At 37.3% G+C, this 27,207-nt stretch overlaps 1 protein-coding gene across 3 annotated transcripts; it reads right to left on the bottom strand.

Annotated features, from left to right (window-relative positions):
• Window positions 1-1,084: 1,084 nt before the first annotated feature.
• On the bottom strand, window positions 1,085-26,728 carry LOC113097060 (potassium voltage-gated channel subfamily B member 1-like). 3 transcript variants are annotated; one of them, XM_026262296.1, is made up of 4 exons: window positions 26,271-26,728; window positions 25,608-25,657; window positions 23,232-23,888; window positions 1,085-5,772 (listed from the first exon to the last, which is right to left on the bottom strand). In XM_026262296.1, the coding sequence occupies exons 3-4, from the start codon at window positions 23,805-23,807 to the stop codon at window positions 3,844-3,846; spliced, it is 2,505 nt and encodes an 834-aa protein (XP_026118081.1). In that variant the 5' UTR covers window positions 23,808-23,888; window positions 25,608-25,657; window positions 26,271-26,728; the 3' UTR covers window positions 1,085-3,843. The 3 variants fall into 3 exon arrangements, with proteins under 3 accessions (XP_026118081.1, XP_026118086.1, XP_026118076.1); XM_026262301.1 differs by lacking the exon at window positions 25,608-25,657 and having other exon boundaries at window positions 23,232-23,885; XM_026262291.1 differs by lacking the exon at window positions 25,608-25,657.
• Window positions 26,729-27,207: the final 479 nt, after the last annotated feature.

Consider the following 27,207-nt stretch of genomic DNA (forward strand, 5'->3'; position numbering starts at 1 on the left):
AAATATCCCCAAAATAATCACCCATATATAATTCACTCTAATCTTTGTAAATGCTCTATGCACACTGCACTGCAAGTGTTCCTGTGAGACATATATCATAATTCAATAATACAACACATACTATTCTCTCACATCTCTGATTGAGCAATTAACATGGACTATATGAGGGTGAATCTCACAAATTCTGTTTTGTTTAGTTTTTTATTAAATATTGCATAAAGAAAATAAGAGCCATATAAAGAGCCAGTAAGTTTTTTTTTTTTTTTTTTTTTACATTATACATGACAAATTGAAAACATTTTCTTCTGATTTTCACCCCTTAAATGTATATGTTATATTAAAGCAGTTTTTCAAATTTTTGGTCCAACTTCAAATTTTGATCATGCATTTAAAAAAAGAAAGAAAAAAAAAGCATGTTTTCAAAAGCAAAACATCAAGACATCTTGTGGTTCTGAAATTCTGGGGGGAAATGTAAAATTATATATATGTATATATATATATATATATATATATATATATATATATATATATATATATATATATATATATATATATATACAGTACAGACCAAAAGTTTGGACACACCTTCTCATTCAAATAGTTTTCTTTATTTTCATGACTATGAAAATTGTAGATTCACACTAAAGGCATCAAAACTATGAATTAACACATGTGGAATTATATATGGAATTATATACATAAAAAAGTTGAAAACAACTGAAAATCTGTCGTATTGTAGGTTCTTCAAAGTAGCCACATTTTGCTTTGATTACTGCTTTGCACACTCTTGTCATTCTCTTGATGAGCTTCAAGAGGTAGTCACCTGAAATGGTCTTCCAACAGTCTTGAAGGAGTTCCCCGAGAGATGCTTAGCACTTGTTGGCCCTTTTGCCTTCTGTCTGCGGTCCAGCTCACCCCTAAACCATCTCGATTGGGTTCAGGTCCGGTGACTGTGGAGGCCAGGTTATCTGGAGCAGCACCCCATCACTCTCCTTCTTGGTCAAATAGCCCTTGATGCCTTCAGTGTGACTCTACAATTTCATAGTCATGAAAAAAAGAAAACTCTTTGAATGAGAAGGTGTGTCCAAACTTTTTTTTTGTGGGGGATATTTGTCAGACACTTCTTTGTGAGATTCACCCATGGATCATTACAAAAAACCCAGAGTTGACATTGACTTCAGGGCACAGCCTAACACAGAGACAGGAAGAGAGTTATGAATGGCTTCAGTAATGTCACATTTTAGTGCTATGTTCTCTCCAAATGAATGTACTGAATGAATAGGGCATTAAATGTGGAGCATACACCCAACAGATCATGATATTATATAATATCCACATAAAAGACCAAAAGTGGAGCAAGGGACCTTAGCACTCAGAAAGCAGCTTCCTTTCCCACCAGTACAGTAAGCAGTACACATCGCTGCATTCATAAATTATTCTTTATTGAGGAGAGAGGGAAGATCCCTCTCATTTGCAGATTTTTTTTTAATCTCCCTCCCAATCACACCCTCCTCCCGCTCTCTTGCAGAAAATTGGTATTCCGTTCACACCTCAGTTCAACTCAGCTAAAATCGTTGAGACAAGGATGGAAGCGTACACACACACTCACAAGTCTCGGGAGAGGCCGAGATTCCCCCCATTATCTTCGCACTCCCCTGATAACACATGCACACACAAACATACTCTTAAAGACAAGTTAATTCTGACAATGTGACTTCTAGTGATGCTATTTGTTGACACAGATGCAACTGAGTATATGATTTTGATCTTGTTTAGCCCTCACTATCCTGGTTTTCAAATTGGACATGAGCATTATAGCAGGGAGGGCTTGTGGTCACCATGGAAACTAGATATAGTCATCTTCAGGACATTGTCTACATACCTGTGAATACATGCTGGACTATGTGTATGCATGTGGTTACAGAATGGTGTGGATGGCAATGTTGGAGATAAGGATCTAATCTTTTAAGGATATTAAGTTTGTGCAGTATGAAAGGATTGTATTAAATTTGGAGGTAAACATGGCCATGCATTATGTACCGTATTGCAGGGCTAGCTATCAAAAAGGATAAATGTTTGGGATTAACTGGTGGTCATCTTGGTCACACTGTGTATGTTGAGCCTGAATAACAATTGAGGACACAAAAGGCCCCATAAAACCTTTTATTAAATCATATATTTTAAAATAAACATTCTCCCCGGCAATGCAAAAGTATGAGACCATCTCCCTCACTTCCTATGATCATCTAGAAAATACTTTAGAAATATACAATTTTTCTTCGATTCAGAAATATTTTGGCTTGAGACAGCATCTACTGCTATGAAACTGGTAATTCTAAATGAAATGTTGAATTGACCTGAAGTTTTTCAGTAGTTTCTATCTTGTTCAGATTTAATTCTAGCCTTCCATCATTTACCTATATCTGGTAACAACAGGACGAGGTATGCGTTGTCCATTTGTTCTCATTGTTGCTTCTGTTTGGGCTGCCAATATGCATGTGCTACGTAATTGTTTTTTTGTTGTTGTTTGTTTAGTTTTTTTTAGATAATTTACAAAAAGCAGTCATAAACATGGGCTTTTTGAAAGACAATATTACACATGTAAGCGCAGCAAGACGCGTATCTTCAGTTATTTTCTTAAATAAAAACACCTTTGTATTTTAAAGGGGATAGTGTACCCAAAATAGAAAAGTCTGTCATCATTTACTCACCCACTTAAACGTGTATGCATTTCTTTATTCTGCAGATCACTAAAGATAATATTTTTGAAGAATATATGGGTCTAAATAACATCGGACCCCATTGGCTGTGTAATCTGTAATGTAATCCTTATTTGTGATATAAAGAGGAAATATAGAACAAAGGAATGCCATGAGACAAAGTAAACAATGACAGAACTTTCTTTATTTTTTTCTTCTTCAATTATTTTGGTGAGCTATCCTTTTAAAATCTGCCAAATCAGAAGAAGAAAAAAATCCTAAAGATGACACACAAGTAAATGAGGGGAGGTAAATTTAAACAGATTTTGGTCTCTTCTGATGAAACAATTAGCGGTTTATTCTTATACTGGTGAATATGTGACAAGAAATATGTCAGACAGACTTCTACAGATAATGTCCACGTCTATATAAAAATAAATTAATCAAGTAGAATCAAACACCATGTGGAGAGTGAGCTTGTGTGCAGGAATGTTAATTACTTTATACGTGCACATTATCATACCATCAGCCCTCCCTATTTCAAATACACTTGCAAACAAGCACTCATACTGTATGCAGACCCATAACTGCAGTTAAGTAAGGCCAGTTTATTAGGGGACAGGGGAAGGGTGCACTAGTAAACAGAGTATAACATGTTTCTAATGCTAATCATTAAGGTGGGCTCTGGACAGTGACTTGCTGACGTGGGCAGTGACGGACTGTCCCCCTTGATTTACCATGCACATCTGCATTTAAATGTCTGGTAAGTGTTCAGTCTCAAACTAATTAAGCTTTAGAATACATTCTGTTCTTTTCACAAACAACTGTAGACCAGACCGGCTCTAGCTTTATCTTACCCATTCGATGCACCAATGCAGGCTTGTTTACAGAAGAGGAAAAAGAGCAAGAGGTGTAGGCAGTGGTACATCCTCAAGATCATGTTCCTTAATGATGTAACATGATGACCACTGTTTTCCAGTGAACTCTCCAGCATAAAGTCACCAAGGTAGGCCCCCTGGTCAGATGCCCTTAAAATGATTCTCCATTGTACATTAGTCTCTGCTTTCCCCAAAGTCCTTGACTGAACTTGGCCTTCTTTCCCTTCTTGGACTCCCTTTGGAGTCCAACTTATGACCCTGAGGCCTCAGAGGCCCTTATCAAATGCGTTGGAATGTCCCCTGTCCCCTTTAGGCTTTCGTGAGTTCTCTGAAGCCAAATGGTTCTCATGGCCAACACTTGGGCTACTTCCCAGTGGGAATAGGCAGTTCTGACCGAGCAGCCTTTGGGCAGCTTCCAAGTGGTTGACGGTGCCCTGGTAACCACTGAGCCGAGGCTTGGAGCTCAGGCCACCCAGCAGGCGCTCCGATGGGCCACCTTCGCGCAAGTGCTCCTCGTCATCTGTGTCGGCATCAATGTACTTGCTGATGGACGCATCATGAAAAGTGAAGACTGCAGGGGTGAATGCTTTTCTCTCTGGTGTCTTAGGTGGAGTCCTGCTGCTGGCTGTTGTATAGACAGACACCTCGGGGCTTAGGATGGAATGGTCAGAAAGAATAGAGCTGTCAGATTGAGGACCGCCTGATGGACTGGCCTCCCCACAATTACGATGATTCACCCTAACTGAATGCAGTTTCTGAGAGTTTCTGAGAAGTCCTTGTTGCCGCAAACCCTCACTGTTGAGAGGTTTAGTACCAGAACATGGTGGTTTGAGCATAGTCTCATGCTCCAATGTAGTCTGCAGACTTGGATTAGCATTGACCCGCCCAGAGAGGCCAGAACCAGGGCTGTGGGAGAACCGAGAGCTCTCTGGGAGGGATAGACCTCCTGCCGGACTGTAGGGGAATCGTGGGTTCTCTTGGAAGTCTGTTGCACAGCTGATATAACTGTCAATGCTTGACAGACTTTTCATATCTACCACCCCTTCACGACCCCCAATCATTGGGTCGCCTCCTTGACCTGCCAAGGCTCCCAGCTCAATTTCATCCCTTCTATGGCCTGCTCGGGATGAACCTCTGTCTTTAGAGTTCAGGTTGGGCTGTGACTGAGTCTTTGCCATATGGTTATACATCTCTTCTAGTTTCTGTGCATTAAGCCTCTGTGGACTAGAAGCTCTCGCCTTGCTAGGTGAACCTTGGTCTGGATTGAAGGAACGATTAGAGCTGGTCTCTGAAGCTGCCCGCTTGGATGACCATTTCCATCGACTGGGTGAAAGATGGTTGTCCTGGGTTCTCTCACCTTTGTCCATGACCACCACATCCAGAAGCTCTGCTCCACGGGAAAATGCCTCTCTAACATTCATGGACACTATGCTGCCATTGCGTTTGGCTCGTTCTAAAGCCTCCCGTCTCTTTATGGCCTTCTCTTGCCGTTTCTGCTCCTTGTAGAATTCAGAGAAGTTGTTGACGATGATGGGAATGGGTAGGGCTATAACTAACACTCCAGCTATGCAGCAGAGTCCACCAACGATCTTACCCAGAAGTGTCTTAGGGTAAATGTCCCCATATCCAACAGTGGTCATGGTAATAGTGGCCCACCAGAAGGAGGCAGGGATGCTCTTGAACTTGGTGTCATCCTCGTCCTTCTCAGCAAAGAAAACTAGACTCGAAAAGATCATGATCCCCATTGCTAAGAAGAGGATCAGCAGACCCAGCTCATTGTAACTCCGTCGTAGCGTGAAGCCCAGTGACTGCAACCCTGTGGAGTGACGTGCCAACTTGAGGATGCGCAAAATCCGCATGATTCGAAAGATTTGAACCACCCGCCGCACATTCTGGAATTGCAGCACGCTCTTGTTGGACTCGGTTAGGAATATGGTGACATAATATGGTAGGATGGCCAGCAAGTCGATGACATTGAGGGGACCTTTAAAAAATTTCCATTTGTTTGGTGAGGAAAGGAAGCGAAGAAGATATTCCATGGTGAACCAAGCGATGCACACCGCCTCCACATGGGCCAGCTGGGGATTATCAGTTGTCTGACCAAACTCGTCTGTCGCTTGCAGCTCTGGGAGGGTGTTAAGAGACAAAGCGATAGTGGAGAGCACGATGAATAGAATAGAAATGATTGCCAAGATCTGAAAGGCAAAAAAATCCACCATTAGAAAACAGGAAAAACCTTCAATACTGAGGTTTGTGTCTCATGATCTCTTACATATTGGTTAAAACACTGGATACACCAGTGTAGTGGTAGCTGCAACCCAACATTGGTGCTTAAACCAAGACAGCTGAATGAAATGTCTGATCAAATGTATGGCGGTACTGAATACAAAGTTTCCACTAAGGAATTTCTTCTTTAATTTTCACTATAGGTGCATAGTCAGGATTAATTAAATTGAGGCCAAGAGAGAATAAGCTGAAAAAAAAAAAAAAAAAAAAATATATATATATATATATATATATATATATATATATATATATATATATATATATATATATATATTTGTGACTGTGGGTAAGAGATTATACCATTGTTGCAATTTGCTGAAAAACTTGTAAAAACATACTAAGTTGTCGACTACACTGTCAGCCAAAGCATCTACATGAAATCTAAATCTTTATACTCACTGCTGAGTAGGGAATGTCATTGCATAATAATGGCATTACCTGTGTTGTGGGTCCCGAAAGCAGTATCAAGTAGTAAATGAATGTGTTACAGGGCTGAGGGTTATTGAGAAATACAGAAATGTTGTGGAACATGCAATAACCATCAAAACCAGAAGTTTGTAAGACAAACGCTTCTTTAAATCCCCAACAAAGTCTACTTATTGATAAAAAATACACTAAAACACCTAGTAATAAAATCACTTGCTAATAAATTCAACTAAACATCTAAATTGGGTACTTAATAATCTTAAGAGATTGACACAAGGAACACTTGTGTTAGTCTCTCAACTAAATCATCAGATAAGATCTGCTGTCTAAATGCAGAATGGTACCCTGTGGAACTTTCCAGAAAAAAAAAAAAACCTCTAACCTCTAAACCTCTGTCAGAACTGAACAAAAATGGCAAAACTGTGGCACAATCCTAACACTACTAAGCCTACTAAGAGGCTTTTGTACCAAATAACTCAATAAGATGGACAGTTGTCAGAGAAATGAACAAGACCCGAACAGTGACCGAGTTGCAGAGCTCTTTGGCTGAGATAAGAGAAACTTGGACAAAGAAACTCTCAAAAATCTCTTTATAGACTCTTTGGGGGAGTGGAAAGAAGGAGTCCATTTCTGGTCAAAGCCTGGAGCAACTCAGTTCACTATAGGCAATGTGACAAAAATATTATATAGTAAGATTACTGTTGACTAATGCACTTTTTTGAATTTAAACCAAAGCATGGTGGTGGCAACATGATTCAGGATTCCTAAGATGAATCAGTTTTGGGTATTTCGCTTAAAAAACATTCACACCAAAGTATGCAAAAATATTGTCTCATAACACTGTTCGGGAAGGAGAAAGTGGTCATCTATAACCACGCTTTTGTTGTGATGCCAAGACATAACAGAATTAGGAATCCCTAACTTGTTCTTCTATCTTCTATTTTAGCCTGCTAATCTCTCTTTGACAGTATTATCATATGACTCGCCTTCATATGAATAGTATGGAAAATCATTTGTGACTCATTGCATTTGTAGGTGTTTCTCTGTGTGTATTAATGTGTCTAAGAAGAGATGATACCCTGCAGTCACGTGAGTCATGAGGGTAAGTTGGAAACGGTAATAAGATTAAAAACAGCCCATAACCTATATACAGCAAAGATTAGCCTTTTATTTATAAGCTTGCCAGAGCTTCAACAGCATTACTTACACACCGGTATCAGCAACCACAATCTCTAAATCACACATAATCTCCTATCCGCTCACTGTCTGAGAGAAGCCAATAACATTTGTTTTTGTTGTCATTTGATGTCATTAGGATACATTCTGGTGCTAGAGATATAAAGTTTTTTATTAGTCCAAAGTGGTTAGTAGTGTAGTTCTGGTCATTAAAACTCTATAAAAGACAAACAATTAGAGTTGAACAACATGCTAATTCCCATAAGAGAAATGACTAATGAGATGTCAGTTTTTATCCTACAGAGCAATAATACTAAATTTTGTAAAAAAAAAAAAAAAAACTCCAGTAATCGTATATGCTTTCTTTAGATTTCAGACCTTGACAATATCATATTTTTGCAGTCTAAAGTTGGATATTTGAGTATGTTTTGTTTCAAATGGAGACAAATCTAATACCTAAGTTAAAGAAACATAACTGGCATGCTCATTATGTCTCCTGAGCTATGAAAGAGCAACCTCTGAACAACAACAATTTACTACGGCTCTGAGTGATTCTGAACCCTGAAGCTAAGAAATCCTTTCTAGGTAATTTTTCTTGGCCTTTAATGCCAAACGTGTGTGCACACGTGCGCTACAAAGTATTCTTAATGTATTCTTAATGAAAAGGGCAACTAAAAAAACATAGTCCACTACAGTGACAGTGAATGTTAAATGAGGAACACATTTTAAAAGGGTTCAGCAAAAATTCTCAGAATGCAGTCAGTTGAGCCACTGAAGTGATAATCTGTAAATAATGTCTGTACATACTCAAACTGAGGAAGGCATAACAGGGTCAACTCCCTGAGTAGAGATGGCTAAGGATGAACAGGGAGAAATCGCTGCATCTTTGCATCATCTCAGGTGAGCGGCTCATTATCACATCCAGTGGGGTGCTCCTATGAGCAAGTACAAATTATGATCTCCTGAGACACACAATAAATATACTCACAAGAATACAAACACACACACACACACACCAAGCATGCAAAGGCTCCAAAAGCTGTTGTGCACAGCAGGACATTCCATAAAAGGCTATTAAATTGCGTGCAATTTCACAGGAAAGAATAATCACAAAAGCGTACTGTAAATATTTCAGACTTAAACCATTTACATGAGTTAACTGTAAATCATAGAAAAAATATAGATTATCATTCAAATACGTGTGCATGTGTGAATAATTGTTTTTTTTTTAAGAGAATTTCTGTAAACCCAAGTACTCTAGGTACAATAAAAAATGTCTTCCTCTTCACTTGTTAGTTACCTACTTAACAATTTAGAGCCAATAATGATGAAAACTCAGCACTTGTTTCATTTTTTATAGGGACAAAATTGCCTTGAGTGTTTTTCTAGACCGTATACTCGTTTCTCGTTATATATTATTTATCACCATTTGTAAATATAAGCCTGCATAACACTCGTTGTGCAGATGTTTCTGTGACTCTTCAGTGAAAACTTCTTTGACCTTGACCACTGACATTCAACTGCTGCTGCAGCATTGTCATGGCAACCTTCTTCAAGCTCGGTAGGAGGCAGTCACATGAAGAGGTTTGTTTGAAAAGTGTAGATGTCTTTGTCCCTCTTTTCATCAGCATCAGCATCATCCTAGACTGGTTGCCTCATACAAACATACAGCAGCCAGTCCTGTACTAATAGATTCTGTAAGTGTACTTCATTCTAGGTGCATTCGTAAACCTTTATTTTAAGTTTACAGGTTTGCCTGCATGGTAGCTTTAACTGTCTAGTATACTAGAGCTAGAATGGGTAATGCTGTGCAACAGAATCGGAAAATGTTACAAGCCAGATTTCAACTTGTACTACTTAATGTGCTAGAGCATGTGCAATAAATGTTAGGCCATGGCTTCAATAACAGTTTATCCTATTGGCGTCAATGGAGCCTGTCCTCCAACAAAAAACGACTATATAGGTTGTTTGTGCAAACAATTATTACGACCTATATTTACGTTTTAAAGTTAAGCGCCCTCTAGCAGACGTAAAAATAATGACAGTATCGCATTGCATCTGTCGTCATGAATTGACGTATAACGTCATTGCCAATCAAAACGCACGTTTATGTAAATGTGTTGGCATCTTACACCGATCTCACAGTATTTCCTACATATTTTACTACTGTAGGTGGCTTATTCGTTCGAATGACCACACCTAACCCCACTCCTAAACCTAACCCTCACAGAAATCATGCTAAATTATGATTTATTCAGCATATACATTTTCGTGCACGTGCGTTCCCTGGGATCAAACCCATGATAACATGATTACATATCAAGGTATAACACAATAATCTACTAACTGAGCTACACGAAACGCAAACCAGAGGGCAAATAAAAGAGTACAAAACATTAATATGAAAAAACCTTTTGCCGATATGTAGTATACGCTTTGATGGGTCGTATTTCAAGGATTTGGACAAACGACCTATACAAGCGTATTGGTTGGAGGACAGGTTGCGTCAATGGTTGATTTAGAGTTTATATGAACAACCCCTTAACCTTAAGTACTTGTGTAACTCACCATGTACCGTTAATGCTTAACTTATGATAAAGTATGATATTACTTTTACAGGCCATCAGACTTTTGATTTCCTCTAGCAGACGCTAAATCAGGTAAAAAAAAAAATACCAATACTGAAAGAGCCATGTCATCCAAAATGTTCATGTCTTTCTTTCTTCAGTCAAAAAGAAATGTATGTGTCGGAGCAAAACATTCCAGGACTTTTCTCCATACAATGGACTTTAATGGCGGCCAATGGGTTGAGGGTCCAAACTGCAGTTTCAGTGCAGCTTCAAAGGGGTCTACCCAATCCTAGCTGAGGAATAATTGTCTTATCTAGCGAACTAATCAGTAATTTCTTAAGAATATATATATCACAAATGCTCATCTTGCAATAGCTCTGCAATTAAAGGTAAAATTGGAAAGGTAACGCATGGTTAGTTCTTTGTCAGTGTACTTCAGTTCAGAAAGGTAGGGTAGGGCGAAAATCTCCATCTCAATTTCTCCTTGATTTCAAATCCGTCCAACATCGTTGCTTTACCTTTTTGTGTAAAGGGTGTTTGATGTTGGTTGGTACTTCCACCTATGTCACAAATGCGGAATTATATATAATTGTTTTGATTTTTATGATAATAGTTTTGATTTTGATTTATGTTTTTTTATATCGAACCGATCATTTCGTTAGACAAGACCCTTATTCCTCAGCTGGGATCATGTGGAGCCCGTTGAAGCTGCATTAAAATGCCCGAAAGTGGCTTTGTAGATAAGATAGAATTCTAAGTTATAGGATGTTTCTGTAATACAGCCCCAGAATCATAATGAGTTACCACTCTGAAACACCCTAGCTACTAGATAGCAATGCTTTTGCAACGACCAAGCATCATGGCTTTGCTTCTAGTTAGCTACATTCCTTCATTATCATTTATGTGAATGTGAGCGACCATTTAAAAAATGCAACGAAGTAAGAATCCAGACAGACCCAGACTTTGCTGTTGTTATGGGTTGACGTAAGGGGAGCAGGGAGAGATGAGCTTCTGATAGTGTTGCCGAACACGCCTTCACGTCCCTCTGAAAGTGACACTGTCACCATGGTTACCAGAAGAGACCATGTCTTCTACATTTTCCACCAAATGATGGCATGACAGAGTACTCAAACGCATGCACACTTTCTCATGAATATCAATGCAAAACAAGTTATTTCAAAGTCCTGCCCTTGAAGAATTGTCCTTGTCTTCTGTTTGTCTCTTGGAACAGCTCTGACCTGAGTTAGAAGACAAGGTTCGGCTGTATCTGTGAAGCCCTTGAGATACATAGGCAACAGCAGTGCACACACACACACACACACACACACACACACACACAGCTAGATGACCTGAGTGACTGATCCTTGGCAGAGCCCTATTTTTTTCGTTCATTATTCATTTGTCTGCAATGAGAGGGAAAATCCAGTTGCTGAGTCTATATTTAAACCTGCCCAGGCCCTGACATAGTTATTAATAGCTCCAGTTGGGCAGCTTTGGGATCCTACAGGAGAGCTCTCTTAGAATACACACAAACACACACACACACACACAACTCAGAGGACGATCCAGCGGACAGCATGTGGCAATATTTCATGCTACAATTTTTATGCTTTAATTGTTGCATTATAGACAATTAGAAAAAACAAGAAGATTTCAGCATTTTCTGTTGTCATTTCCACGATGACAAGATATTTCCAGGTCAATGCTAAAGTGCTCTGAGTCGTATTTAATGTGTTGCTATGCAGTTTCTAGAATGCTCTGGTAGTTGCATGGTGGCTGTTTACTGACTCGCAAATCTTTGTGATGTTCAGAACACTTCAATTGACATTGGTTCCTTTTACACTGAGAGGCAATGAGATTTGGCTTGTGTATGATTTCAACATTCACAAGGTCAAAATGGTAAGTCTGATTGTAGGGCCCTATGAAAATTTTTAATTTTTCCTAAATTCCATTTAAATTTTTCTAGATTTATTTTATTTTTTAGACTGATTTTTTTTTTTTCAGCAAAAAGCATGTCTACTTTATTGAAATAATGAAACTTACACAATTTATCAGCTACAGTTTAACAAAAATTTAACTTTTAAGGCCCTATGAAATACATTTTGTTTTCTTCAAATATAGTTTTTTACTAAACTCTAACAACTCTAATAAACAAAAGCATCTCTAAATAATAGATTTTACTATATATATATATATATATATATATATATATATATATATATATATATATATATATATATATATATATATAATTTTTTTTTGTTTTTGTTTTTTTCAGGAATACTGTTGTGTATTTACATTTTTCTGTTAATTACATCTTGGTAAAAAAAAATTCCTGGAAAATATTCGTTAAAAATAAGGTTTTAATAGTCATTATCAAGTACTATCAATACCAACATTCTGTCACAGTTTCTTCAAGTTAAACCAAACTTTTATTTTTTATGGATTGCTTTGAAGACCTTTAAGTTTATCTGTTTAAATGATATGATGACAAATTTTCTCATAAGAAACAGTAAAAAAATTAAATAAATGAAATGAGTATTATAGCAGTTTTATAATTAAGTATAACTATAATTTAATATAAATTATGTTCATGTACTCATATATTGAGGCGGCAGAGGCTGAAAACACCACAAGCGTCATGTTTGTGCTTCATTATGTGTGTTGTACACAAAACCAGCCACATGTCTGCACCATTCATTCACACAGAGATACGCAGAACATGCAGGTCTCGTAAATATTATTGTATGGCTTAATATTCACAGACCCTAGTCCATATCGCATTTTGAATGAAGTCTACTGACCTAGTTTTGATTTATTAATAAAAAAAAAATGGCAAATTCCGTAACATTCCGCGTTATACAGTCAAGTCAATTTTTATGGCTGGATTCTACGACTCCGTTCCTTTTTTCCACATTGCAGAAATCACAGGGCCCTATGATTGCTTTGAAAAGTAGGTAACACACCTCTCCTCATTAAGCTGCAATATTTTAAGCATCAGAGATAATTTGAAGAATGTTGCTAACCAAATCGTTTCAGTTCCCACAGAGATTGGTCTGGCTGGCAATATGATTCAGAATATCTTCTTTTGGTTTCCACAGGAAGGTTTGAAAGGTGACTAAATGATGACAGGATTGACATTTTCTCTTTAACAGTTAGGTCCCTGATCTTATCATTGTGCCCCTTACATCTCACCTCTTATTTGCATGAAATTCAAGAACATCAAATGATGAGAAGTATCTGTCACAAACAAGCATTTATACGCATCAGTGACACTTAATTGTCCCTCTGAGACACACCCGACCAAACAAACTAGTTCATATATTTCACATTAGAGGTTGACACAAAGAATCAAACACAAAAAAAAAACAAAACAAAACAAAAAAACAGCGGTACACAAAGTAAACACACGCACAGGCTCACATACACACACCGCTGCTTACCCTGACAGAGACAGCTGTGCGTTCAGGCGTCGCACAAGACACAGTTGCTATGGTGACAATGACGACATGCTTTATAACATTTCAGGGATGGGAGAGAGAAAAGAATGCATGTGTGTGTGTGTGTGCGTGCGTGCGTGTGTGTCAGTGGAAAAGCAGACAGTGGGAAAGGCATGTATGAAAACAAGAACGCAACAAGGTAAAGATGAAGAGTTCAGGCGTGGAGAGCAGCAACACGTCTTAATTTAAAAAGACTAAACCAATGACGTTAATATGTGCAGTAGGCACGTACCCACCCAAAAGTCAGCGAGCAGCACAACAAATCATGTAATTTGACTCTTAACCTGAATGTTTAAAGTTTAAAGACAGTGACACCATGTAGCAAAGAGATAGTGTTCGGGTTTACACTTAGGTCAAGGGAAAAGGTAATTAAGGGAGGCGTACCGCAGCATTCACATTATTTTTTAATGTATCTCCGAAATTAGTCTCAGCTATTTTCCACATGGAACCTACATTAGCAGTTACAAGCATAGGCTCATTTACAGGAAACTCTGATATTTACTGACTTTGTATATCATCTACAGGATCCTGAATGTAGTCACATTATTTCATAGCTTTAGTATTTAGTGCAATAAATTGTAAATCAATATAATCTATTTATTATCAGTGCTTTTTAAAGAATATGTACAAAAAGAAAGAGAAAAAATTGCCTGTATTGCAATTGCATGAAACATTTTTTTATGTTTTTATAAATGCATTTATTTGATCAAAATAAAGTGAACACAGTTTAACAGTTTAAAAGAGACTTTCTATTTTTTTATATTTTAAAATAATTATTACTTATAATAGTAATATATTACTGCGATGGCAAAGCTGAGTATTCAGCAGTTACTACTACAGTCTTTAGGCTGATTTGGTACTTAAGTATTATTATTATAATTATTATTGAAATAGTTTTGCTGCTTAATATTTTTGTGGAAACTATGACAATTTCTATGTGAGATAATTTGCTGAATAAAAAATTCAATACAGCTTTTATTTTATTTAGTAACCATGTAAAGCAAACACTAAGTATTTACTGTCACTTTTGATTAATGTAATGCATCCTTTTTTGAATAATTAACAACAACAACAAAAATCTTACTGTCCATAACATTTTGAACTGTGGCACAAGTGGCCCTCATTCTTGAGAAAGGCATGTACAGGGTCCAGCAGTTGTAAAATATGAAGTCCTTCTTTCATAAGCAAGACTTAGAGGGTCATTCTCTCTTGCTCACTCCTGCATCCGCCTTAGAATCACATACTGGTTTTGATGAACTTTTCCCATGCTTGAGTGCCATTTGTTTTGTACCCCTGGCCTTTGCTTCCCTGTCAAATCCATTCCAACGGCAATCCAATCTCTGACACCAAGAGAAGGGGCTGCACTAAAGATGCCCTCCGTGCTTCAGTAGGCCTTGTGTAGTGTGTTTTACGGTCGTTTCTATTGATTGCCCTGACTATAACGTAGCACTGTGAGAGCTACCTGTCACTATAAACATGACAAGCCAACTGGCAAGGACAGAATAAAATGACAACATGGGAAACTGTTGAACCCCACTCCCTTTCTATTTGCCATTCCTCTGATTTATTAGCCTGCTGCTCATTCGAATGGAATTTCTGTGCAAGAGGAAAATAAATTAATGGATTTTCTTAAACAGCAGACACTAAAGAGTTCATAATATATTCCAATTAGGAAAATCAATGAATCATAAATAATACCGATAGTATTGTGCCAGTTGAGTAAAACAATAAATATACGTTACAAAACAAGGACTTAAAAATCTTAATATTGTTTATTTCCATATCCTCAAAGTTTGGGGAACGATTAAATGTGTATTTTTTATATTGCATTATTATTATTATGTTAAACAATTAATTGCATGGTAAATTTACAGTCTAATATCATTTGTTTCTCCAATTATGAGACTAAATGGAGACTTTTTTTAAGTATATAACTGACCTCAGTAATGTATATGTGCTCAGAATAGCTAAGATACCAAATGCTTTAATCAAAAGATACATTTCAATACAAACTCATTTTCTCATTGGATTCTTTCAAGAGCAAATTAACACACACACACACACGTACAGCTTCTTCTGTTTATTACACACTCTCAGTCTGTTCCTGTTTCAGTCAAGCTCATGTCTCGATGGAGTATTAATGGCCTGGGAAAGACTTCAATAGAATGAGACGCCATGCTCCTCTGTGATACGCTGACTGAAACCATCTTTGATTATCTCTCCCTAGATTAGCCTTCTCTTGTATGCCGGAACTTTCTCGATGTTTCATAATCGCTTACATACAAGATTTGTCTGCTAATATACCCAGCTCACATTAAATAAAGAGCACTGAGCCTTTTAAAGCCTTTTAATTTCATTGTAGGTCTGCTATTACTTATTGCTTTTGACAGTAATATAGTTTTTTGAGGGCACAAAAAATTACTCATCAAATCGTGTTAATTAAAAGCTGTGCATCTGTATCGGATTTGCTGGCTCTGTTTATTTTCATAGGTGATTTACACATTATGAAAGAAGCTCTAATATGCATTATGCAAGTGCTCACATTTCTGGAGGTGGCAGATAGTTCTTCGTAAGGCAATTAAAGGCGAATGCTGTAGGCGTTTTATTTAGAATGCCACGCATAAATTGTCTCTTCTACCTGACAGTTATCACTCTGTAGACAGCAATACATAGTCAGGGTGGAGGCCTGTGTCTTGTTTTTGTTTTAGCCAAAAAAAAAAAAAGAAACTCTGCCTGTCACGTTGAGCTTTTGGGGTTGCTTGCATCAGCTGACATGTCACTAAAAGCAAGGGTTTTCAGGAGTGTGGATGAAGTCAGCCTGGCGAAATCTCTTGTAGAACCTTATTTGAAACATTTATAGAGTGCCATGTGTTTGTTTGCAACCATTCAGCTGTCAGCAGTTTAATACATGCACTGGGAAGCGCAGCAGTGTTGCTGTGAAAAAGATATGTGTAAAGTTAGACTAGAGTGTTAAATGTTAGCCAATGCATCATGCGAACTAACAAACAAACGACTGAGACAGTAGTCCATATGTTCGCATTCGGTACTAACTCAACTTGCTAATGAGAGGAAAAAAGCCAGCAGTATTGGAAACACCAGGTCTCACCAGGTTGTGTTGTCCTTGGGCATTGCAAATGCTAAAAAAGAAACTGTGAGCCCAGCCCAGCCGACAGAGATAGCACAGTATTGAGACAGGAAAGTATTGACATATTGTCTCTAGGGACACTCAGTACAGGGCAACAAGGGCCGATTGTGAACATGAACCTCTGCCGACTCAGTCTTCCTTAATTTGTTACGTGTTGGTTTAACAATGCTACATAGCACAGTATCAATACACCGTACATGTGTATGTTGTGAAAACTCTGTAGTTCTTTGTATTGTAATGATCACATGTGTAGAGATCAATACTTTATAGAAAAAAGTAATAGTACTGGTATATTTTTACAAAGATAAATAAGTGTAAAAGCCAGAATGTACTCTTTCATCTATTCGGTTTGAAGCTCCTCGAATTTCAAAATGACTATGACCCAGTATATGAAATCTAGAAAGCTGAATGAGTGCATGCTGTAGGGTATATAGGATCTAGGATGAACTGTGGAAAAATTAATAGACATTGTATTGATCTAAGTCATCTTCCAGAAGTAAGCACTTAGGTTAGTGACTATGTAGAAGGGGTCAGTACCTATATGTATAACATATTAATCATTTGAAGATGGGAACAGGTGCATTAATATGATTCATTACAGTACCTAAGGATCAAGACTGCAACGGGGAATGAGTCATAAATAATCTACCAAGAAAATTATACACTTATATTTCCCCAAAATTCCATTAGCACTAATGGAAACACTAGAGAGAAAAGGAACATGTGACGGTGGTATTTCATACACTATATGGTATTTCTGAGTCTGCTGGTCAAACTTGAAAGTTTCAATAAGGAAATCAATGTAAGCTTCATTATGTACTCACTGCACACTACATACTCTTACTTCAACACAGAGACACAAGCCATTGCCCTGGAAACCGATGGAGTTTGCCATGGCAACAGAGGCTCCGCTGCCAATTGTGTAGGTGAATGGGAATGCTGTGATTAAGGATGGATTAACACTTACTGTATGTAGACCTTTCGAGAGTTAAACAACTTATGGGAAAATGTCTCGTTTTTTAATAGCTATTTCGCTGCTTTTTCATATGGATGAAAGCACCCACAGTGTGTAGGGAAGAAATGAGAAAGCTTTGATTGTGCTTTTTAAAGTCATGCCTAATAAAGGCTAACAAACACATTATGTTCGTAAAGAAGCAGAATTCACAGTTCAGTTATATGATGGCAAAAAAAAAAAAAAAAACATTGTATGAACTTTCTTTAACTGTAGCACGAACCTGTTCTTTAATGTCAAAGCCAGACATGCTGCTCCAGAAAAGTCGCTTCTGTTCATGCCAAGACACTGACATGAGACTTGTATTTCTGACTTGCGGCGTGTTTTTGGTAGCTGTGGGCATGAGTGAAAAGAGCGAGACATAGCCGAGCTTGAAAGCGCCCTTTTGAATCATTTGCACAGATAAGCTATTGGTGGATGACAGTAAGTTTCTCTAGATCTCTGCAGTCACATCTCATTTCAACAACTTACATTGAAGGGTCTGAAAAAATAATTACACTTCTTTATTCATTAGATTCCAAGACTGCCTAGCCTCCTAAATGCTACAAATCACCTCCTAATGAGGTTTAATTAAAGAATGATTAATTTTATATGCAGAAATATGGGCTGTTATTAATAAGATGGGGCCCAAGCTTCAAAGAATGTCATCTACTTAAAAAAAGAAAACACCACATTTTTACTCTCAATGCTCGGCAATGTATAAATCGAAATTGGCACCAGTTTAATGTGTTAATCTTTAGGAAATCACGCCACATTATATCTTCCCCAGAAGTGTCCAGTTCAACAACGAAGGACACTTTACTGACCCACTTTCATAAATAAGGTGAATGAGATGCGACAGAAAGGCGATTAGGCCTGATTGCACAATAACAAGCCACATGGCTTCTAGCGTTTAGTTACAAATCTCACCAAGCATTAGATGATTCATATAACACTGTTATGATTCATGAGTGTGTGATTCACAAGAAAAAGTTCACATTATAACTTCTGTGTCACAGGTAATTAGGCTATCGTAACCGCAGCAAACCACAGGTTAAGACCCATATACCACGAAGGGCTTCGAAAAGCCGCTGCCGAGGGCTGAGCAAAAACTGCAGGACACCTTCTAATAATACAAGTGTTCAAGTTACATGTCAAAATAATTAACTGTGGTAACAATAACAATGCATAATTACAGGCTGTTTTGCAAAACGATTTCATATTATGCACGTTGTTCATAACTCTTACTCTGAGCTTACAACATTTAATGTAAAATGAGATGCTGTTATAACTGAGCTAATTTACAGGTGTGACAAATATATTTAACTTTTTTTTTTTATTGGCCACATTATCTGGCATTAAAATAATAGGAAAGGGAATTTCTTACATTTCAGCTGAAATAATTTCAGCAAATTCAGGGAAATGGTGTACGGAAGAAAAGATTCATGATGTCTAATGAAGTAGCTAAATTAATGTTTTAAAATACCACCATCAAGGTCTAGAGCTAAATACAGTGAAGCTGACCAAAACTTTCACCCCTTTCTCCAATATACATCCAACACAAAAAGTACATTGCAAAATACTGTAAAACCTAAACATTTCTTCATTCTACATGTCTTGTCATTATATTAAAAATTATGAAAATTACTTAATTAAGTAAAATAAATTCTGCCATTATTTACTCACCCTGCACTGTTCCAAACATATATGGATTCAAAATATCTTCTTTCATTTTCCACAGAAGCAAGAAATGTATACAGGTTTGCAAAGACAATAAAGGTAAGCAGGTTACTCTTTCCGGAACTCACGTCATTGTGCCAGTTGATGGCGACAAACAAGAGTGAACTATTGACTCGATTGACTGTTGATTCAACTGATTCTTTCAAAAACGGTGATTCATTCAGCTAAGTTTCTGGTAACATTGTGATTATGAGTTAACTTCTGTTAAAATAGTTAAAACTCATTTTTATAGAAGACGTTTAGCTTGTTGTTTAAAAAGTGTTCGCTAACTAGTACTATCCTATTTCATTTAATTTTATATAATTTTAAGCAGAGCTATTATTTTGAATTCCAAAAATGGTATTTCAATACAGGCCTACATCATGCTTTATTTGTGGTTAAATCTGAATTTGAAACTATATGTAAAATTTGCAATGTGTTGTTCTTACCATTTATCACTTCCAGCAGTGTACAAATAGTGTTACATTGTACCTGCTATATTTATGATTTTGAAACCATCTATTATTAAATTAATCACTTACACATTAACAATGAAGTGTAATAAATTACACAAATTACTCTTTTGCCATTATTTGACTACAGGATTAATGGACAGGGAGGAGCTTTAGAAATATAAGCAGCGATTTCAGATTCATTTCATCTCATCCAGTCCTATCAATTCATACAGTGGGATAAACTGCACAGGAATTGATCCTAGCCTTGGTCACAAAAGCGGAGTCTTTCCGTAGTTTTCTATTTTTGGGCTAGCCATCCTGACATTAGACACCTTTACAGGCACTAGTCAGATATCCTCATAAATGTTGCATTGATAGAATGGATGGCTTATTATCTGTATCTCTCATAAGAATGAATGTCCCTTGAACATACTGTAATAGTAATAAAATTGCAGTAGCATTAACTAGAACAGGAAAAAGGTTGTCTTTCTCACATCTCACAATAAATAGGGTCACCTTCAGCCGTTTTTGACGCGCCATATGGTGTTTTCATTTTTTTTAATAAATCAAAGTCACGATAATAATCTCATGACATGATAATATTGTATCTAGATCTGTGAAAATGTCTCGTATCAACTATCAAGTATCACGGGTAACTGCCATTATCTCAGTGCTGCAAGGGCTTCTGGAAGGACATGGCTGTAAATAACCACATCCAGTAAGTGATTACTTCCCTTTATACCAAATGGAGACAGTAAATAAGACTGGTGTTTTGTGACATCTCAGAGAATCAGGAAATGCCCACTTCCTCAGGCACAGGCTTTCAATATACATGATGGGCTAAATCATGAATGAGATTCTTTGAAAAGAACATTTGCTAATTACTCCGTCATGACCTGTTCGTGCTTATAGCCTGAACTCACAGCATCACATTTAACTGGGATTAATCTTAGATGATTGTCATTTCTTACATCTGTAAAGTATTTTAATAGCAGCAGTCTGTCTGTCTCCTCCAGGTGCAATATTTAAAGCAATATACAGTATGCTGTCAGATTCTAAGATTTCGGTTAAAATCCTTATGATTTTAAAATGGGAAATATAATATATGTCAGATTTCACCGCATGGCCTTACCATAGAAATAAGATAATGTCAGACTGCCATCATATCATACCACTATATCGTATCATTTAATCTTTTGTTTTTTTTTTTGTTTTTTTTACATTTTATGTTATCTACGTGTATACTCAAATTTGAAGGCCTGTGCTTAAAATGTATAGATTATAGATCCATAACCTAGATTTACAATGTAGTTTGTCAATACCGGTTATAAATGGCTCTGAATCAAGGTAGGGCCTATTACGTGATAAACTGCATGTGCCGTTTAATTAAAAACAACATTTACTACCTCAGCATTCATGCCTCAACTGAAGCATCAGAGCTTTGAGCATGAGGCTTCAAGACAAGGTGCTTAACTTAAAGCAAATGCCACCTTCTATCTTGTAAACTATTAATTACTACACTACTAGTATCCACTAAATAGTGAATGCAAAGAAGATGAAGTCTAGCTATGAAATATGACCAGGCGGTATTTTGCAATGATATGACAGAGGCCTGACAAAATCTTATTGTGCGGTAGGGCCATGCAGCAAAATCTGATTTGAGACAGATGTAGACAGAGCCTAGTGAGTTCTAGTGAGAATTGGGAGAGATAGGAGGGGCTGAAAACAGAATGGGACACAGAGTCTCATGGAGGATAATTAATGTGACATTTCCCTGACATTTAGCCAGAGGTGCAGGGAAGGAGCCTTAAGATAGAGGGAGGGAGAGATGGAAGAGGAAAAAGCCAAAGCGAAGCCTGACTCTTCATTCGGTTCTTATTTGAATACAAGTAGGATATGCACGTGTGCCAAAACAATGGTCCACTTCGGCCACTCAAACACCCTCTAAATCTAACTTTGTCCTTTAGTGACTTATAGTCCTTTTTTTTAAAGTGATAGAGTCATCTCTCTGTTGCCTGGTAACAGGAAGGACAGTCTTACACTGAACTGTCCCTCCCAATCCCATGTGACTATATATCAGCACAGGTACACAATTATGGAATTAGAGCAAGTAAAATAGACAGCCACAGGAGAGGGAAAACAGAAGTTTGCTGATAGGCATTGCATCTCTAGCAATACCATTCTACCCAAATTCTGTTCCTATTGATCTGAGACCAAAGATATCAAGCAAAAACTATTTTAGACACACATAAGTGTCAGACCTGCACCTGTGATCGATGAACGTTTACAGGGAAATACTACGTTTGAAATTATGTGAGAAGCTCGAGAGTGCCACTATGTTGTGATTGATTACACGACTGACACAATTTGGTTAGAGTCCAGAAGCTTGAACTGCACTTTTTACATTGCCCTTTTAAGCTAATTGAGTGTTGATATATGCTTATCTGGAGGTTGTGTTTTTTTTCTTTGGCTGATGAAGATGTTTGACACACAATGTTGAATGCTGGATGTCTGCTGGATAGCTGTTGTTTATGATACATGTGTCATTAAACTGCCCTGCATCATATTCGCTGTATTAAATCCAATAGATTTATTACTCATTTTGGGGTGCTGATTCAAACTTACTAAATATGTGCATTTCGTAGTATTTTTGCTTTCGACGACCTTTTGTAAGATGAAGAATTTGTTTTATATTTTAACCAGAAAATACTGCAACAAAGGCATGATTCCTATGATTCTCAGAGCCAGGTTGCATCTGTTTGTTCAATTCTCAGCCGATTTTCACATGATTCGGAAAACAGTTATGTGTAATCTTGATTTTAACGTTAGAATTATGGTTTATGACTGTTACCCAGATGTTTTTGGTTACATCTGTGGGTGATTTACTACTTCCAAATGGTGAGTGAACTTGAGTTTCTAGTTTTTGAGTTTTGAGACATTTAAAGAAGTATTTTAACTTTTATTTATTTTATTTATTTTTTAATTTAGCAGATTGTTATTTAAATTATACCTTCTGAATACTTTTATTGTCATTAAAAAACTTTTGACATCAGACTGTATTTATTTAGCTATGGGCATTAAACCTGATATATAAATATAATTCTTATTTTTTGAAATATATACGGTTTTATGAAATTTTAAATCATCATCATCAAAATAAGTGATATAAGTCCTTTTTTTTACTTTTTTTCTTGTTTTTGCAACTCACCAGACTTTTTTTTTTCAGATGCAGGTTTGTGCAATTCATAATAAATTAAGAAGGAGTCTCCTTTTCTCTCTGAACTAATGCATGATATTATGTAAGTTGGTCTTCTGTAAACTTGTGTTCATGTCTAAATCTCTGAATATTTATCAGTCTGATAAGATGCTGTCAGTGTGATTTATACCTTGGCTGCTACAGACGAGCCTGGTTTCTCTAGTAGGTCCCACAGTTTCTTCCTTTTCTCTGAACAACACGTATTATCGAATTCTTCGCCCTCCCGGTCCTTCAGAGTATCAGCTTCCCGTTTGAGTTCCTCGTTCATCTGTTCTTTCTTTTGATGGTACCGCGCCTGGCAACAGGACTCCAGGTAGATCTCATCCACCCCCCAGTAGTCCAGCTCCTGGCTGAAGGACAGGGCGCACATTTCCTCCATCATGTGCAACTTCCCAGTGCGGTAGAAGTTCAGTATAGACGTGAAAGCCCCGGGGTGCCGGTCAAAAAAGTACTCGTTGTCCTCTAGGTTGTAGTCGTCGCATATGTCCATGAGTGTTTCGTGGGTTTTGCAGTCTCGTAACTTGCCCAGTCGCGTGCGCGGCAGTCGGTCCAGGGTTCTCCACAGGACCTCGTGCGGCAGACCCCCTACGTTCAGTTTGACACGCCGGTAGCACGACATACTCCGGATAATATCCACAGGATCCGGGGGCAGAGAAGCTGTCGAGCGAGAGCCAACTTTACTCATTCCTGCGGATGGTTTATCCATTTTGTTTTTTTGTGCACACTACCCTATGAATTTGGCGTTGTAACCAGTGGTTCTCCGAGCTGTTTCATTTTATTTGAGCTGCTGAAGAAGAAAGGAGAAACAAAAAATGAGTTGCATGTTTTATTATGTTTAAGTGCCCTGCTAAGTTTATCCCTGCAAAACAAACAAATTCTTAAACCAGTCACTTACTAGCAGCAGTGGTGCCCCCAGAAAATGTTAACAGGGGTGGCCAGATGAGGCCACAGTAAATTTTGGGTTTGCAATATAGACAAAAAGTTATATCTCTGAGATTTCTGTGATTTTATCGATAATGATAATTAGACTATTTTGCTGAGTGTAATTGTGCTGATGTCTTATTTCTAATTGTGCTGACAGCGACCATTATTTTATTTTTTTTTTACCTTTACACCATTGTTTCTAAAAGTGTGCACCATCTTTTCGGTCAAATACTTGCATTTGGGTTGTTACCAAGCAATGCAATCGGTATCAACAAAATTGATCTTTGAAATGCAGAGAAAACAGAAGCTGCATCTGAAGTGCCATTTAGATGTTTTTACCCACTGTGGAACATGGAATACTTTAACCTGCAGTTACAAATGGATAAATAATGTTTTGATATTTTATAGATAAAACATTGAAAAATGATGTTTGAAATTATTTTAAAAATGAAAAGGTACCTAAAATGTGAAATTAAACGTGCTAATAGGTGGCAGAGAGTCACTGTTAATAAGTGAGTCATTGCGATTGAACCGAATCATTTAAACGATTGATTCATTCAGGAACAAAACACTTTAATGTTGCTAAGAGACGCAAAACTGTGGCTGCAATGGGTGCTGCACGTTTTTTTTTTCACTTCTTAAACTATTCTGAATTTACATTCTGCATTTAAATTAATAGTACCCACTGCAAATCATCCTAGGTGTGGCCACAGGGTGGCCCCTGGGGGCGCACATTTTAAGTATGTCAACACACAAGGCATTTGATATTTTTAACGGTTCAGTTGAAAAAAAAAAGTTATTTGCATGACTTTGCAATGATATGCAATGTTCGGTTCCCGAACTAATGACTCTTACGAGTCGTTTTTTAGTGAATCAAAACCATGCAGATCCTAGTGATCTATAATAGAGATCATTGTTAGAACCACAAATGTAATCGGATTTCCCGAACTAGTGACTTTCATGAGCCGGTTCTTTTCAGCGAATCATATTAAAAAGCACTACAAATAGTTCGAATCCTAAACGAATGACTGACTGGTTATTTTCAGTGATTCAGTAACGTAGCACAACGAATGTACTCTCAGCCGGTTGGTTCTTTTTTAGTGAATCCAAAATCCAAAGCCCGCCACACACTTTATTTATTATTATTTATTTTTTAAAGAACCGACATTTGAAATAAAATTGTTATATTTGTCCTGTTCGTATCTGAAATGGTCGCATAAAGGGCATATTATATTTTTTAAATTTGAAGTAGCCTACTAAATTAAACTTTAAGGAGACCGAATCGTTTAGAAGAAGCCGGAGAAGTCGCTGTCCACTAGCGTGGTGCTGAATCGCCTGCTGCTGTCCTGGTAAACTCCCAAAAGAAAAAAAAAAAAAACATTTGAATCGATATATTTTGGAACGCACGCAATACACCTGTAATCCACTTAAAGGAACATACTGTCTAATCATCAATATCAGAAGGCTGCCTGCCTACCTCTAACGTTTGAGAACTCTCAATATCCCTGTTGTTGTACAGTACATTAAAAGACTCCATCAACTATTCAGTAAAAGACTAAAATCGTATATTGAATTTTCATACCTTGCAACTAAAGAGTTAAGTGTAACGTCTGCTGGAGCCCGACCGTACATCTGCAGCAACAACATGCAAAAACAGGAGCAAAACATGATGACATGATAGACATTTTGTTTAGCCACTGCAAAGCTAATTAAAATTGATTTTTATGAACATCGCACGTCTTTTCTTGGATATAATGTTATTAATCGCATCAGGCGGTTATCGCTGACATCAATGTATCAATGCAGCATGATGTGATTTCATTGATCATCTTGTACACTTGAAGGAAAAAGTGACGTTAAATAATCAAAGCGGAGAATATAATACAAGACATATTCAAAAGATGAATGTGCTATTATAAAGACATTAAATATAATTTAAAACGCTGTAGGAGTGACATCCACTATTGATCCTGCATCATGCATGGAAAAAAAAATGCATCTTCAGACGTAACATCGCCACAAAACAACATCTCAACAAACTCAATGTAACCGTAGTTATTTGTATGGCATGTGTAAATGCAATTAAATATTATTTAGGAAAATCTTATAGCTTATCTGCACACCATGTCACACTTTTCCCATTAGGTTTTCAGCATAAATTTCCAGTACGATCAATAATAACTAAGCATACGGTAAAATATTTAAAAGAACTATTTAGATGGATAAATGTAAAAAAAATACCCACCTTAATTTGTGAAGACTCATTGCTGACAGCGGTGTGAAATCAAGCTTTTAAATAAGGGGAAACACAGGAATGTCACCATTTAAATAAAGCCAGTAGACAGCAGCTCGTTCTTCTTCTCCAAACATACACATAGGGCTCCGCTTTTTGTTTATGGAAAAAGATCAACAAGTCTTGGGGTGAATCCACACTGTTTTCGTTCACTGATGTCTAACGTCTCTTGCGTGAAGGCGACAGCTGGTTTCCTTGCAGATGGCTGGCTCTCCGTAGTCTCACCGCCCAATGGCAGAGAGACGGCGCGTTTAACCCTTGCCACCCAGCATCAAGAGGCTCTTGGAGCAGCTCCTTCTGTGTCGTTACGAGTAACCTGTGTAAAAATGGCGACTGAAGAGCGGGCAATACAGAAGATAGTCTCTTATTTCTTATTCGTTAGGAAACGCATCCGCTTTTTGGAGTAGTGCTCGAAGCAACCTCTGAGTCAGTTCAGCCATAGCTGCAGCTCCTTGAATATATTAGTTTCATTTAATATTTTACTATGGTGAAGCATAGCAGCTGTACTTAGATTCTCACATCCTTTGGTCTCCACTCTCCAGTCATCACATTTCAGAGCCCTTATAGTGAATTTCAGCGAATAGAGTAGATGATCTATCCTAATTATTTAAGGGTGAATTTGAACCTTTCTCATCTGCTGAGACTGACTTTTCTGTATTTTAAATTACAGTCATGTGGTGTAGAAACAGCTGAAGTAGTGACCAGGCATAACTTGTTACCATTTAAACAGCACACACATGCTTTTGTGTATGTCTCAGAATAAATGTTATAAATTAATATATTATAAATGTGTGTATATGGTATTTTAGAATTATATACAATTTTACTTTTTTATTGCAGATAATGGATTGACTTCTCAATTTCTCAGGAAAAAGGAGTTTAGGAAATT

The sequence above is a fragment of the Carassius auratus genome, chromosome 6, assembly GCF_003368295.1.
Source record: "Carassius auratus strain Wakin chromosome 6, ASM336829v1, whole genome shotgun sequence".
NCBI lineage: Eukaryota > Metazoa > Chordata > Actinopteri > Cypriniformes > Cyprinidae > Carassius > Carassius auratus.

Bases quoted from the DNA above. Each gene is read 5' to 3' on its own strand.
- LOC113097060 (XM_026262301.1), bottom strand. From the start codon at position 23,807: ATGGATAAACCATCCGCAGGAATGAGTAAAGTTGGCTCTCGCTCGACA. The intron at 5,773-23,231 runs GTATAAATCACA...TTTGCCTTTCAG, and splicing joins GCTCGTCTGTAGCAGCCAAG to ATCTTGGCAATCATTTCTAT.